An 18,341-nucleotide genomic window follows, 5' to 3' on the forward strand; every position below is an offset into this window, starting at 1 on the left:
ACATCACTACCACACACCACATCACTACCACACACCTACAGCACTACCACACACTCCTATATCACTACCACACCCTCCTATATCACTACCACACACTCCTACAGCACTACAACACACTCCTACAGCACTACCACACACCACATCACTACCACACACCACATCACTACCACACACTCCTACAGCATTACCACACTCCTACAGCACTACCACACACCACATCACTACCACACACACCTACAACACTACCACACACACCTACAGCACTACCACACACCACATCACTACCACACACCACATCACTACCACACACTCCTACAGCACTACCACACACTCCTACAGCACTACCACACACCACATCACTACCACACATTCCTACAGCACTACCACACAATCCTACAGCACTACCAATACTCCTACAGCACTACCAACACTCCTACAGAACTACCACACTCCTACATCACTACCACACTCCTACATCACCACCACACACTACATCACTACCACACATACCTACAGCACCACCACACTACATCACTACCACACACTCCTACATCACTACCACACACTCCTACAGCACTACCACACACTCCTACATCACTACCACACACCACATCACTACCACACACCACATCACTACCACACACCACATCACTACCACACACTCCTACATCACTACCACACACTCCTACATTACTACCACACACTCCTACATCACTACCAAACACTCCTACATCACTACCACACACTCCTACATCACTACCACACACTCCTACATCACTACCACACACTCCTATATCACTACCACACACCACATCACTACCACACACCACATCACTACCACACACCACATCACTACCACACACTCCTACATCACTACCACACACCACATCACTACCACACACGACATCACTACCACACACCACATTACTACCACACACCACATCACTACCACACACCTACTGCACTACCACACACACCTACTGCACTACCACACACACCTACTGCACTACCACACACACCTACAGCACTACCACACACCACATCACTACCACACACACCTACAACACTACCACACACACCTACAGCACTACCACACACCACATCACTACCACACACCACATCACTACCACACACTCCTACAGCACTACCACACACTCCTACAGCACTACCACACACCACATCACTACCACACATTCCTACAGCACTACCACACAATCCTACAGCACTACCAATACTCCTACAGCACTACCAACACTCCTACAGAACTACCACACTCCTACATCACTACCACACTCCTACATCACCACCACACACTACATCACTACCACACATACCTACAGCACCACCACACTACATCACTACCACACACTCCTACATCACTACCACACACTCCTACAGCACTACCACACACTCCTACATCACTACCACACACCACATCACTACCACACACCACATCACTACCACACACCACATCACTACCACACACTCCTACATCACTACCACACACTCCTACATTACTACCACACACTCCTACATCACTACCAAACACTCCTACATCACTACCACACACTCCTACATCACTACCACACACTCCTACATCACTACCACACACTCCTATATCACTACCACACACCACATCGCTACCACACACCACATCACTACCACACACCACATCACTACCACACACTCCTACATCACTACCACACACCACATCACTACCACACACGACATCACTACCACACACCACATTACTACCACACACCACATCACTACCACACACCTACTGCACTACCACACACACCTACTGCACTACCACACACACCTACTGCACTACCACACACACCTACAGCACTACCACACACTCCTACATCACTACCACACACCACATCACTACCACACTCCACATCACTACCACACACCACATCACCACCACATCACCACCACATCACCACCACACTCCACATCACTATCACACACTACATCACTACCACACTCCTACATCACTACCACACACCACATCACTACCACACACACCTACAGCACTACCACACACTCCTATATCACTACCACACCCTCCTATATCACTACCACACACTCCTACAGCACTACAACACATTCCTACAGCACTACCACACACCACATCACTACCACACACCACATCACTACCACACACCACATCACTACCACACACTCCTACAGCATTACCACACACTCCTACAGCACTACCACTCACCACATCACTACCACACACACCTACAGCACTACCACACACTCCTACATCACTACCACACACTCCTATATCACTACCACACACTCATACATCACTACCACACACTCCTATATCACTACCACACACTCCTACATCACTACCAAACACTCCTACATCACTACCACACACTCCTACATCACTACCACACACTCCTACATCACTACCACACACTCCTACATCACTACCACACACTCCTACATCACTACCACACACTCCTACATCACTACCACACACTCCTACATCACTACCACACACCACATCACTACCACACACCACATCACTACCACACACCACATCACTACCACACACTCCTACATCACTACCACACACCACATCACTACCACACACCACATCACTACCACACACCACATTACTACCACAAACCACATCACTACCACACACCTACTGCACTACCACACACACCTACTGCACTACCACACACACCTACTGCACTACCACACACACCTACAGCACTACCACACGCTCCTACATCACTACCACACACCACATCACCACCACATCACCACCACACTCCACATCACTACCACACACTACATCACTACCACACTCCTACATCACTACCACACACCACATCACTACTACACACACCTACAGCACTACCACACACTCCTATATCACTACCATACCCTCCTATATCACTACCACACACTCCTACAACACTACCACACACTCCTACATCACTACCACACACTCCTACATTACTACCACACACTCCTACATCACTACCAAACACTCCTACATCACTACCACACACTCCTATATCACTACCACACACTCCTACATCACTACCACTCACTCCTACATCACTACCACACACTCCTACATCACTACCACACACCACATCACTACCACACACCACATCACTACCACACACTCCTACATCACTACCACACACTCCTACATTACTACCACACACTCCTACATCACTACCAAACACTCCTACATCACTACCACACACTCCTACATCACTACCACACACTCCTACATCACTACCACACACTCCTACATCACTACCACACACTCCTACATCACTACCACACACTCCTATATCACTACCACACACTCATACATCACTACCACACACTCCTATATCACTACCACACACTCCTACATCACTACCACACACTCCTACATCACTACCACACACCACATCACTACCACACACCACATCACTTCCACACACTCCTACATCACTACCACACACCACATCACTACCACACACCACATCACTACCACACACCACATCACTACCACACACCACATTACTACTACACACCACATCACTACCACACACCAACTGCACTACCACACACACCTACTGCACTACCACACACACCTACTGCACTACCACACACACGTACAGCACTACCACACACTCCTACATCACTACCACACACCACATCACTACCACACACCACATCACTACCACACACCACATCACCACCACATCACCACCACACTCCACATCACTACCACACACCACATCACTACCACACACCTACAGCACTACCACACACTCCTATATCACTACCACACCCTCCTATATCACTACCACACACTCCTACAGCACTACAACACACTCCTACAGCACTACCACACACCACATCACTACCACACACCACATCACTACCACACACTCCTACAGCATTACCACACTCCTACAGCACTACCACACACCACATCACTACCACACACACCTACAACACTACCACACACACCTACAGCACTACCACACACCACATCACTACCACACACCACATCACTACCACACACTCCTACAGCACTACCACACACTCCTACAGCACTACCACACACCACATCACTACCACACATTCCTACAGCACTACCACACAATCCTACAGCACTACCAATACTCCTACAGCACTACCAACACTCCTACAGAACTACCACACTCCTACATCACTACCACACTCCTACATCACCACCACACACTACATCACTACCACACATACCTACAGCACCACCACACTACATCACTACCACACACTCCTACATCACTACCACACACTCCTACAGCACTACCACACACTCCTACATCACTACCACACACCACATCACTACCACACACCACATCACTACCACACACCACATCACTACCACACACTCCTACATCACTACCACACACTCCTACATTACTACCACACACTCCTACATCACTACCAAACACTCCTACATCACTACCACACACTCCTACATCACTACCACACACTCCTACATCACTACCACACACTCCTATATCACTACCACACACCACATCACTACCACACACCACATCACTACCACACACCACATCACTACCACACACTCCTACATCACTACCACACACCACATCACTACCACACACGACATCACTACCACACACCACATTACTACCACACACCACATCACTACCACACACCTACTGCACTACCACACACACCTACTGCACTACCACACACACCTACTGCACTACCACACACACCTACAGCACTACCACACACTCCTACATCACTACCACACACCACATCACTACCACACTCCACATCACTACCACACACCACATCACCACCACATCACCACCACATCACCACCACACTCCACATCACTATCACACACTACATCACTACCACACTCCTACATCACTACCACACACCACATCACTACCACACACACCTACAGCACTACCACACACTCCTATATCACTACCACACCCTCCTATATCACTACCACACACTCCTACAGCACTACAACACATTCCTACAGCACTACCACACACCACATCACTACCACACACCACATCACTACCACACACCACATCACTACCACACACTCCTACAGCATTACCACACACTCCTACAGCACTACCACTCACCACATCACTACCACACACACCTACAGCACTACCACACACACCTACAGCACTACCACACACCACATCACTACCACACACCACATCACTACCACACACTCCTACAGCACTACCACACACTCCTACAGCACTACCACACACCACATCACTACCACACATTCCTACAGCACTACCACACAATCCTACAGCACTACCAACACTCCTACAGCACTACCAACACTCCTACAGAACTACCACACTCCTACATCACAACCACACTCCTACATCACCACCACACACTACATCACTACCACACATACCTACAGCACCACCACACTACATCACTACCACACACTCCTACATCACTACCACACACTCCTACAGCACTACCACACACTCCTACAGCACTACCACACACTCCTACAGCACTACCACACTCCTACATCACTACCACACACTCCTACATCACCACCACACACTCCTACATCACTACCACACACTCCTACAGCACTACCACACACTCCTACATCAATACCACACACTCCTACATCACTACCACACACTCCTACATCACTACCACACACTCCTACATCACTACCACACACCACATCACTACCACACACCACATCACTACCACACACCACATCACTACCACACACTCCTACATCACTACCACACACCACATCACTACCACACACCACATCACTACCACACATCACATTACTACCACACACCACATCACTACCACACACCTACTGCACTACCACACACACCTACTGCACTACCACACACACCTACTGCACTACCACACACACCTACAGCACTACCACACACCACATCACTACCACACACCACATCACTACCATACACCACATCACCACCACATCACCACCACATCACCACCACACTCCACATCACTACCACACACTACATCACTACCACACTCCTACATCACTACCACACACCACATCACTACCACACACACCTACAGCACTACCACACACTCCTATATCACTACCACACCCTCCTATATCACTACCACACACTCCTACAGCACTACAACACACTCCTACAGCACTACCACACACCACATCACTACCACACACCACATCACTACCACACACCACATCACTACCACACACTCCTACAGCATTACCACACTCCTACAGCACTACCACACACCACATCACTACCACACACACCTACAACACTACCACACACACCTACAGCACTACCACACACCACATCACTACCACACACCACATCACTACCACACACTCCTACAGCACTACCACACACTCCTACAGCACTACCACACACCACATCACTACCACACATTCCTACAGCACTACCACACAATCCTACAGCACTACCAACACTCCTACAGCACTACCAACACTCCTGCAGAACTACCACACTCCTACATCACTACCACACTCCTACATCACGACCACACACTACATCACTACCACACATACCTACAGCACCACCACACTACATCACTACCACACACTCCTACATCACTACCACACACTCCTACAGCACTACCACACACTCCTACATCACTACCACTCACCACATCACTACCACACACCACATCACTACCACACACCACATCACTACCACACACTCCTACATCACTACCACACACTCCTACGTTACTACCACACATTCCTACATCACTACCAAACACTCCTACATCACTACCACACACTCCTACATCACTACCACACACTCCTACATCACTACCACACACTCCTACATCACTACCACACACTCCTACATCACTACCACACACTCCTATATCACTACCACACACTCATACATCACTACCACACACTCCTATATCACTACCACACACTCCTTACATCACTACCACACACTCCTACATCACTACCACACACCACATCACTACCACACACCACATCACTACCACACACTCCTACATCACTACCACACACCACATCACTACCACACACCACATCACCACCACATCACCACCACATCACCACCACACTCCACATCACTACCACACTCCTACATCACTACCACACACCACATCACTACCACACACACCTACAGCACTACCACACACTCCTATATCACTACCACACCCTCCTATATCACTACCACACACTCCTACAGCACTACAACACACTCCTACAGCACTACCACACACCACATCACTACCACACACCACATCACTACCACACACCACATCACTACCACACACACCTACAGCACTACCACACACACCTACAGCACTACCACACACACCTACAGCACTACCACACACCACATCACTACCACACACCACATCACTACCACACACTCCTACAGCACTACCACACACTCCTACAGCACTACCACACACCACATCACTACCACACATTCCTACAGCACTACCACACAATCCTACAGCACTACCAACACTCCTACAGCACTACCAACACTCCTACAGAACTACCACACTCCTACATCACTACCACACTCCTACATCACCACCACACACTACATCACTACCACACATACCTACAGCACCACCACACTACATCACTACCACACACTCCTACATCACTACCACACACTCCTACAGCACTACCACACACTCCTACAGCACTACCACACTCCTACATCACTACCACACACTCCTACATCACCACCACACACTCCTACATCACTACCACACACTCCTACAGCACTACCACACACTCCTACATCACTACCACACTCTCCTACAGCACCACCACACACTCCTACATCACTACCACACGATCCTACATCACTACCACACTCCTACAGCACTACCACACACTCCTACAACACTACCACACACTCCTACATCACTACCACACACTCCTACATTACTACCACACACTCCTACATCACTACCAAACACTCCTACATCACTACCACACACTCCTACATCACTACCACACACTCCTACATCACTACCACACACTCCTATATCACTACCACACACTCCTACATCACTACCACACACTCCTATATCACTACCACACACTCATACATCACTACCACACACTCCTATATCACTACCACACACTCCTACATCACTACCACACACTCCTACATCACTACCACACACCACATCACTACCACACATCACATCACTACCACACACCACATCACTACCAAACTACGCCACTACATGACTATACTGTCACACCACAACACTCACATTTCCAGCAGGATGTTAACTACCTCCCCTAGTATACAGGAGGTCGTGGGTTCCATCCCCAACCATGATGAATTTATATTTGGAGTTTGCGTGTTCTCCCCGTGGTTGCGTAGACTTCTCTCCGGGTTTTCCTTCCACATTTAGAAACATGCGTTTGGATTATTTGGCTACTATACATTTCCACATGATAATCTATGTAGCTCAGTGGGGCTTATCTAGTAAAATAACAAAGTGTAGTTGACCGGAAATATGTGAAACAGAGCTTCTTAGCTCATCGGATTTCTCCAGGATAAATCCAGTCTGATAGCACACGACTACAGTACAGCATCATCACGCGAGATCACAACCGCACACTACTACACCGTATAACACGACGAGGCCACTGTGACTTTGCCCACAGTACGATACACAATACAGAAATACAGAAAAAGAGGTAGACATTCACTTTGCACTCCATTCTACACAATACACGACCAACAATACTATGCTACAACTCCGCTGTGTTATACTACACGGGATGTCCGCTCTGGATCAACTCTTGGCATTTCACCTCCTCCGCATGGCAGCTGTGCTCACAGTGCATCGGTTTGTTCACAGGGGTCACGGCATGTCTGTGGCCGCTGCTGACAAAACAAGTGACATGTTGTGATTCCTTGTCTTTCAGCATCTCTCAATTTCCGTTGCAATGCACAGTACAGTATACTGCGACGGCTTTGCTTGTGTAAAATACAAATAGAAGTTACGGGGGGTGGGGTCCATGTGTCCTCCAGGGGCAACTGGATGGGCCCGTCACCCTGGGCCGCGTGGCCAAACTTCTGGAGGACCCGCACTGCGTGAGTACCCCCCCACTCGCCCGCACGATCAACGCTCTGCTCCTTCGTGGCTGTGTCCCCTCAACGGTGCTCGCTTTGATGTTGGTGTTCGCCTATCGCCGATCTTGAGCCATGTTCCCCGACCACAATCCATGTTTATGAAACTGAATCTTGACTATGAATGGTTACATTGTCCGAGCCAACCTTCCGTACAGGACACGTAATTTATACGATATTGATTTAGAAACTTGATTTGAAGCATTCGTGACTGCTGGAATTACTCTTTGGTTCTTTCGGTAAAGTCACGTAGAAAATGGATCTGCCCCCTCCCTCTCTATATACTGTAATGCCTCGTCACAGAGTTGTTGTTTCTCTGTGTGTCTGTGTATGTCTCTGTGTGTGTCTCTCTCTGCTTGTGCGTCTCTCTATGTGTCTCTCCATCATGTGTGTCTCTCTCTCTGTCTCTCTTTGTGTGTTTGTGTCTCTCTGTGTGTCTCTCTCCGTGTCTGTGTTTGTTTCTCTCTGTCTCTCTGTCTCTCTCTGTGTGTTTGTCTTTCTCTCTGCGTGTTTGTCTCTCTCTGTGTCTCTCTCCGTGTCTGTGTTTGTCTCTCTCTCACACTTAACTTCAAATTTAGCAATCTTTGGAAGAACGTAATCCAACCAAGTTTACTAGGTTTGTTTTCTCATTCATTTATACCTGATGACGGTTGCTTGTGTTGCAATCGAAACGTCGTATTCTATTATATATGTTTTCTTTTCTTTCTACGTTACTTTACTGATATTGCTTTAGGTTTTTTTTTCTTTGTAACGCAGTAGTTTGGTTTGCTTTCCAATTAGTTTTTTGCATGTATTGTTATTTGCCCTGCTGACTGTACTTTGTTAGGCTATTGCCTTTATCATAAGGTGGCCCATGTCACTCATGCAAATGAAACTAATCTGGTCTCTGAGTTCGAACCAGGGATTAACAAAACAAACTGAACTGAAATCGTAGGCGATTAATGAGGGTCTACTTGTGTGTGTGCGCGAGTGCAGCGTGGATACACGGATCGTCACATCAGCGCCCTCAAGAAGGCATTGGGCTACCATGAGCATGGTTTTGTATCCTGCTTCTGCCCTCACTCATTTTCCACGGGGGTTGGTTTAGATTAGATTCATATGAGTGCAAGGAGGTGTGGTGTGACAATGTGATGGAAGCTTGTTCTTACGAGGCAGTTTATACAATGTGCATATTTTTCGAAATATACGGAAAATTCTAGATGCCAGGCAGAAAAAAAATCCGTAGATATTCATAACAAAAAATATCGTTATGCTATGTGTTGTATAGCTTGGTATCGAGCTGGGACCCATATCTACAAAGCGAGGGGTCCTTGACTATGAACATCTGGCAAGCCTGAGTTTGCTGATGAGACACTGAATGTTGAAACCGTTCCCGATGTTGCTTGTGTTGAACCAATGCTGCTGAAAGAATGGACTGCCAGAAGGAATTCAACCCTAGAAGGCTGATTGATGGAACTTATAAAAGATACTTTACATTTGGAGAGACATATGGGAACGAGATTTATTGTCTGCTTATTCACATGGAAATTCAGCATGACTTTGCCCCCGCTGTGCCCAGGGCCGGATCATGGTCCCATGAGGTCCCTGGGCACGTCTTTTGGAGGCTCCCCCCCCCCCCGCTTTCCTATATTGGTGTCTTTCTTGCCTTCCTCCTCACAAAATCATCCATTAGATCGTCAAAATCTAGCTGTCTGACAAGGTCTGACTCTATTGACATAAGTGACAATGAGCTGAGACGTGTTTGGCACATGCTACTCCACAGCTCATTTTTTATTCTGCCTAAAAGGGAAAATGTCCACTCATCCTGGCAGTTTGTCACTGGCAAAGTTAGAAAAATCCGAAGTGCCACGAAAACATTGGGGAACACTGACTGCAGATTAAGTGCCTGCAACGTCTCAAGCAATTTAGTTGGGTACTTCTCACCCTCAGAGTCAGACATGAAAGACTTGAATTGGATGAGTTTGTTGGCAAAGTTTATGTCCAGGTCTGATGGATATGGAGCGGAGAGTGCATTTACCTTTACCACGATGGCATCACTGTTAGACACCTGATCTGACATAAACAGAACTCCAAAGAAACTGGTCAAACACTTGTAAGCGTCAAAGCGATGTTCAAGGCATGCCACTCGCTTATCAATGACCACATAAAATGTTTCTACTTTGAACTTTTCCCTCCCCTCAAGTGTCACACCTGGCTCTGAGCTCTTATCTGCAAATGGTTTGTATTTCTTCTTTCGCTGAACATTGTGCTTATATGACTGAGGGACACCTGTCACATTTAAGGCTGCCCTTTCAAAAGCATCAAACTGGTCTCGCTGTCCCGCCACAAAATCCCTCAACAAAGACAAAAGCTGGGGTGCTACAGAGATGTCAGTGTAATTTTTCTCTAGGTGCACGCTTGTAGCGTGGAACCTGTCAAGTACACTATGACGTCCCAGAAATATGCCATGAACACCATCTCTAAGTTGTCCAATTTAGCACATAGTAAAACGGCCTCAATTCGAGTATCTCTTTTCTCATCATCATTGCACATACCACCGAAGGCCTCTCTAATGTGGATGTAATTTCTCCACAGTGCCTTGGTTGACTGCCCAAGCACTCCACCGAGCACTGCACAACGATTTTAATGCCAGTCTGACATCTGTCTTCCCAAAGACTTTCCCCCATATGTGTGTGGATGAAGAGCAAAATGTGTACAGTGACTGCAACATGTAAAAAACTCGTCAGCCACTGGGCTACTGCCGTCTAAGGTGTTAACACCAACTAAGTTTAGTGAATGCGCTGCACAAGGCACATTCTATCAGAGGGTTTTTTTTTTGTTTCAGGTGGGCCTGTAGCCTATTGTATTTTCCTGACATGTTGCTTGCATTGTCATATGACTGACCTCTACAGTTTGAGAGGTCCAACTCAAGGCCCTCCACCATCAAAGTCACACAGTCTGCTAAACTTTTACCAGTGTGGCTCTCAATTGGCTCAAAGCCCAGGAATCGCTCCACCACATCCCCGCTGCTGTTAACAAACCAGAATATGAACGTCAATTGGTCCACATGTGACAGGTCTGGGGTGGAGTCAACAATTGTTGAAAAATATTTGGTATCCCGAATCTCATCTGCTATTGTTAGGTGAGTTTTCTGATCCATTAGCTCAATGAGTTCTTCTCATATTTTCGACGACAAATAGGACACTGTGCCTCTTCCTTTTCTGCCAAACTTTTTAATGTGTTCAGCTAAGAATGGGTCAAATTGTGATAGCAATTCTAGGATGCCAAGGAAATGACCGTTATGGGTTGACCCAAACCGTTCATCATCTCCCATAAACGCAAGTCCTCTTTCACCCAAGAACTTGATCACTGCTACAACTCTTTTCGAAATGACCCTCCCGTATTTACGTTCCCCATCAATTTGCTGCATGAGATCTGCATCTATAGCACTGCCCTTTGTCCGCTGGTGCAAGGCAAGCATGCATGATCTGTGTTCTGCACTCTTTTCGTGTTCCCCTATTCTTTCAGAGTGCTTCCAGTCACTAAACCCCTGACTAAATTATATTCTTGGGCCTTTCAGTAAAGTCACGTAGATAGGTTCAAAGAAAATAACAAAAAAATAACAAACAAAAAACTACTCGCAACGCAAACAATCGTCATCAGGGGAAAAATAGTGGGAAAGCTGCTGAGGCAGGATGTTTTAAAGGTTTGAAATGGGTGTAGCCCAAGTGTCATAAGCGAAGTGGGCGGGGCCAGTGATGTTAAAGTGAGAAATTTGCATGTTAATGTAAGATCGGAGAGCTACCTCCACGACGACGAAGCTGCGGAGGTGGCCATTGTCTTGTGAGAGATTAGCATGTCAATGTAAGATCGGAGAGCCACCGCCACATCGAGGAAAACGAGCAACGGTGGCTGTGTTAGTGAGACATTTAACCTGTTAATGTAAAGACATTTAACCTGTTAATGTAAAACCAGAGAGTTGAAAATAACTACTAACATCGGAAGGTATGATGGAAACATCACAGCCAGTTATGACTTAAACTGGTTAATAACGTCCTTCCAATGATTGCTCAGTTTGTACCCATCTTCTCGTTTGAAATTGTGTCTGTGTCTATATATATGGAGCTTGTGGTGAATGGTGAATTTGATGGCTGGAGGTGGAAAAGGATGGCAAGTTACCATTCTTGGATGTTTTAATTGAAAATAGACCAGATGGCTCAATGGGACACTCTGTCTAAAGGAAAGCCACCCATACGGATGCATACCTAAAACCTGACTCCCACCACCATCCATCCCAGAAGAATTCCCTCATCAAAACTCTACACCATAGAGCTCGATGTATTTCCGACCATCATCACCTAGCCAGTGAACTGGAACACGTACACCAAGCTCTCAAGATGAATGGATATTCAGACCACACAATCCGTAAAGCTATCACCCCAACAGTTGGGAAAAAAACATCTGAGGACCCAATCAAAACCATCACCTTGCCATACATAACAGGGGTCACTAAAATATTTCCAAAATCATGAGCAAACACAAAATCCAGGTTCGATTTAACACAGTACATAAATTCGTGATCTGATCCTATCTGTGAAGGATGTGATCCCTGACATGCAATACCCCGGCGTCTACAAACTAAGCTGTTCATAATAAAGGTTTTTGGGTTGGATCGCGTTATTTATGTGTCGCAACCCTCCACCACCCGACACGGCCAATCAGTAAAAAATGTGTCACATTGGCCAAAGACAAATAGTTCACTACTTTAGCCCACCGGTGAATCCACAACATTTAAAATTTTTGAGTACGACGCTTCGCTGGTAATTACATCCAGCATCATCGGGCAATTTTCCAGAATAGTGAATGCACACTGCACAATTCACATTCATACAAGGTATTCTCGTCAGTCTATATGCATGTGTTACTTTTGGTCCTGAACGTATGTTCATATAAATACGTAAATAACAATATTTACACTTACAGGGCTCTTAATTGTCTCAGAAACTCAAAGCACCTTCCATCACATTTCACGTCAAGTATTTGAAGGTGACGCCCCAATGGCATTCGTCTTGCAAATGGGCATTAGTTCGCCAGTATGGGGAAATGATTCCTAATTGTATCCAGTTTAGCAATTTGCGGTGTAAATTTTCAAAGTTGGAAAATTGGCATCACCAAGCGGGCACAATAACCTACTTTTTTAATGACATCGCAGGATCTTTAACACTACTGTGCAGAAAACGGTAGCATAGTATTTTCATGATTCATACACCCGCAGTATTAACCTGGGAGGCCCGCCGGATTCAATCCTCAAATCTCCGCAACAAGTGGCAAAGGTGCTACCGCCGGCCCATGTTCTTCGGTAATGTGACAGCCGTGTGCGACAGCGGACGTGCGACATGTGCCACGTCTACGCGAGATTCCCCTTGATGTGGTCATGTGCAGCCGCTGAGAGAGCTGGTGGTGGTGTGCCGCATCCTCAACTCTCTGGCCGACCTCGTGGGTGAAGCGCCTCGCTACACACAGCCTCTGTGTCAGCTGCTGCGTCTGCTGGGGTGAGGCCGGATTAGGGACAGCACCATGGGACTGGAAGTTGTGCATGAAGCAACCGGAATTGGCAAGCAAACCCATGGAAACGGGGATCTATTTTACACATCGGTTGAGCAATTAGGGTTTGGCTGACATTTCATTTGCATACTTCTATTTTTAAAGTTGTTTTGGAACAAATACATTAAAGTATTGGTTACTCCCTTGGGCCTTGCATCACCTGTTAAATGTGATGATAGTCAAAACATCTACATTGAGTAGAATTTCAGTGCCCGTATTTTTTGCAGAAAACCATTCTTCAAGGAAAAGGCATCGGATGAAATGGCTTATGCACAGATCACTTCTGAAACCATCGCACAGCTAGGTGAGGGCATGTGTGCATACATGGATTATATTTGAAAATAAATATCCCTCTGAGGTTTTTAGCTCATAGTTATGCCTGTATTAAACTGATAAGATGACATTTTCAGGACTCCCCTGTGAGAAACCTACTGATGTCATTACTGCCATTCTAATTGGTAGATCATAACTTTTAATGTTTAGCATTTACATGTGGAAGATGTCATCTCTTCTGTGGTCCATCAGAAAAAAACAAATGAACGTCTTGGAATGTCACACCAAGGATTGGTATGAATCGTACAACAACGTTCAAGCGTCTATGTCTGCATACACGCTTGTCGTGTATGTGGACCTGATTCACTGCGCCACAAACTCAACCACATGAGTTTGATTTCCACTGATGGCCGACATCATTGATGCATATCTAAACAGTTCTATGCTTCCCCTAGATCGACTCAGTCTCAAATGAGTACCTGGATTTGTGTGGCCATAAGGTGTGCTAGCTACACCCTGCCCCTCATGTCTCATGTTGGCCTTCATAGGTGCTCTCTAACAGCGCTTGCCCCAACAGACTGTTAAAGCAAGAGGAGGATCTATGTCTTTGTGTTTCAGGGTACCTGATGCGTGTGTCCAGCATGGAAGTCTGCCTGCACATCTGTGATTCCATCCTACAGTTGTGCTGTCGTGACCAGTCAGGGCCAGAAGTGCCAGGTATAGTAGGGAGTCCTTGCACATGTAATACTCTGCAAGATATTCATAACACATTTACCAATTTCACACCAAACCAAAACCCATATCTAACAGAAAGGGTCCTTACCTATAACCATCCAGAAATTCACCAATATTTGTTCAAGTAAGCCTGACTGCTGATGAGAGATGGAATGTCAAAACCTGTCCAGACGTTGTGTTGAATCAAAGCTGCTGAAATTGTGCACTGTCAGAAGGCCTTGTGACTGATGGATGTGTAAAAAATACATTAAATGTTTATTTGGATGGAGGAAAGGAGGTGAATTGTCTCATTATTCATTTGGTGCATAGTAACACTACGTTGACATAGTTGTGCACTTTCTTGTGTTGCGCTTTTGTTTTCACATTGGTTGCCTTGAGTTAGGCTATCAGCGGTGTAGGGTGGAGTTTACCCGGTACGTGCTGGAGCAGAGCGGTGTGGCCGAGACACTGGTTCTGTCACTCGCTCTCTTCGAGGCCCAACAGGACGTCCAGCATGCCGTGCTGCGGACCCTGCAACACCTGTCCTCTCACTCAGGTGAAGGCTCTTGGAGCACACCTCAAACAATGCAAGACTTGTAATGCGCCATATTCAGCAAAAAGCTGAGACGTATGCACGGATGGCACAGAGACAATTTTAACTAAATTAAACACAAGAGAAAATAAATGCTTTTAGTTTGGTCTTAAAAGCACTAATTGTCACGGCTGAGCTGACTTCAGTTGGCAGAGACTGTTCCAGGCCACCAGGGCGGCAGATTAATAACTTTGTTCTGCTCTTCTAAGCCGAGTAGATCTCACACAAAGTAGCAGGTCCATGCCTGATCAGCGTAGGTTCTATGATGGTACACATGGTTGGATGGCATTGCTCAGGTAGGTTAGCTAACCGGTTGTCTTTGCTATGAACGAGAGCAACTATCGCAGCATCGGGATTAAATAGCATTTGCACATAACCTACGGTTCCCAATAGGTAACTCCATCCTGGGAGTTTCAGACACCATGGCATTCAATCAGGGTAATTAGTTCCCTGCAGGCCAATAAGGCTTGTGCTTTGTTAGTCATGCTAATTGTGGACTTTCAAATTAACAAAATGAAATAAATAATGTTTCTATTCTCAGCAGTAGTTTCTTGCTGACACTATTGCATGCAACAGCCGAAGAGTGCCAGCTGGGAAACGCTAGGCTGTCACAGTTAATTTAGTACCAAAAAGTGGGACATGTTTCGACCGTGTTATCAGTACTGTAGTCTGAAAGCACTGACAATGGGGTGACAATGGAGGAAGCAGATAGTATGTTCGCCACTGATTGCAGAGGTTGTTGCTGCGGTTGTATTAACCATGAAAGTCTATGCACCATCTGCTTCACTCAAAGTGAACGTTAAAGATCCCCTGGCGTCATTCGAAACAAGTTGGACATTGTGTTTAACACGTGGCCATTGTGTACTAGCGTAATGAGCCACATTTTTTCAATTAAAAAATCACTCATTGACATTACACATAGAGTAGCATTTATTACCCTATACAGGCTGATTAATGCCTGCTTACAGGCCAGGTGCCTAGTTACTGTGTGCTGCACAGGAAGAGCTGCCATTTGGGGGTGCCCTTTCAAATATTTGAGATATGTAAGTCGCTTATCTTGGGTAAAGCGCTCTAGAACGCCCCAACATCGAGGCCACTTTATCAGAAACAAACGATTGCTATGAATGTGTACAGGGTGTCAACGTGTACAGCGTTCATCAGGGAAAATGTATGCGTGCACATGGGTACATGCAGCGGAGCTGTGCGCACAGATGGTGCGTGCGCGGGGAGCTGAGCGCCTGTGCTCTCGCCTGGCTGACCCGGACCCCTCCGGGGCGCTCCTCTTCCGCTCGGTGGAGGTGCTGTGGAACCTCCTGGAGAACGGGCCGCAATCGCAAGTGCTCGCCCAGCTGGCCAGTATCGAGTGTGTGCAGTGAGTTGCACACTTACACGCACACAAGCACATATTGCATTTGTAATGGTTCGATTGAGGCGCACACTCAACTTGGAGACAACACTATTTATTAACGCATAACAACCAACGGGAACGTTATACACAGGGTGGTGACCACCGTTCCTAATCTCACTAACACTCGAGGAGGGAATACGACATAACGTGACCAGGGCAGGTTAACGGGCTGCCTGGTCACGGACGAAGGTCGGAGGAGCGTTGATGGCGTCTTCATCCTGGGGTCGAACAACCCAGCTCTCTGTTCACACCCCATTTATAACTGCTGTGGTGTGGCCGGGTCCGCCCCAGGCCACGCCCCCTTCTCGATCCTTCGGGAAGGTCTGGGCCCCCAACCACGTGACCCCCAAGCTCCCCCCTGGGGCCCCTTATCTGGTCACGTGTCCTGTTGGGTTCACGCAAAGTGTCACCGTTTGACACGACCCCCGTGACACCCGCCTACATTACCCATATCGAGACAACACAGTAGTGACGTCGTTTGTCACTACACAAACACACAGAATCCCCTTGCCTTTCCAAAGTGTTTATTCAGCATTACAACCTCAAACTCTTAGATGCCCCA

At 46.8% G+C, this 18,341-nt stretch overlaps 1 protein-coding gene across 2 annotated transcripts in view; it reads left to right on the forward strand.

The window, feature by feature from the left end:
- The window catches only part of CFAP69 (cilia and flagella associated protein 69), a 44,234-nt gene that overhangs the window by 14,441 nt on the left and 11,452 nt on the right, over positions 1–18,341 (forward strand). For both annotated transcript variants that reach the window (XM_078860082.1, XM_078860083.1), the window contains exons 2-8: positions 9,111–9,173; positions 10,185–10,250; positions 14,631–14,740; positions 15,020–15,096; positions 15,684–15,782; positions 16,183–16,335; positions 17,566–17,743. In XM_078860082.1, coding sequence (XP_078716208.1) covers positions 9,111–9,173; positions 10,185–10,250; positions 14,631–14,740; positions 15,020–15,096; positions 15,684–15,782; positions 16,183–16,335; positions 17,566–17,743 — 746 coding nt within the window. The remainder of the gene's footprint in view (positions 1–9,110; positions 9,174–10,184; positions 10,251–14,630; positions 14,741–15,019; positions 15,097–15,683; positions 15,783–16,182; positions 16,336–17,565; positions 17,744–18,341) is intronic.

This window comes from Lampetra fluviatilis, chromosome 10 (genome assembly GCF_964198595.1).
Source record: "Lampetra fluviatilis chromosome 10, kcLamFluv1.1, whole genome shotgun sequence".
Lineage (NCBI taxonomy): Eukaryota > Metazoa > Chordata > Hyperoartia > Petromyzontiformes > Petromyzontidae > Lampetra > Lampetra fluviatilis.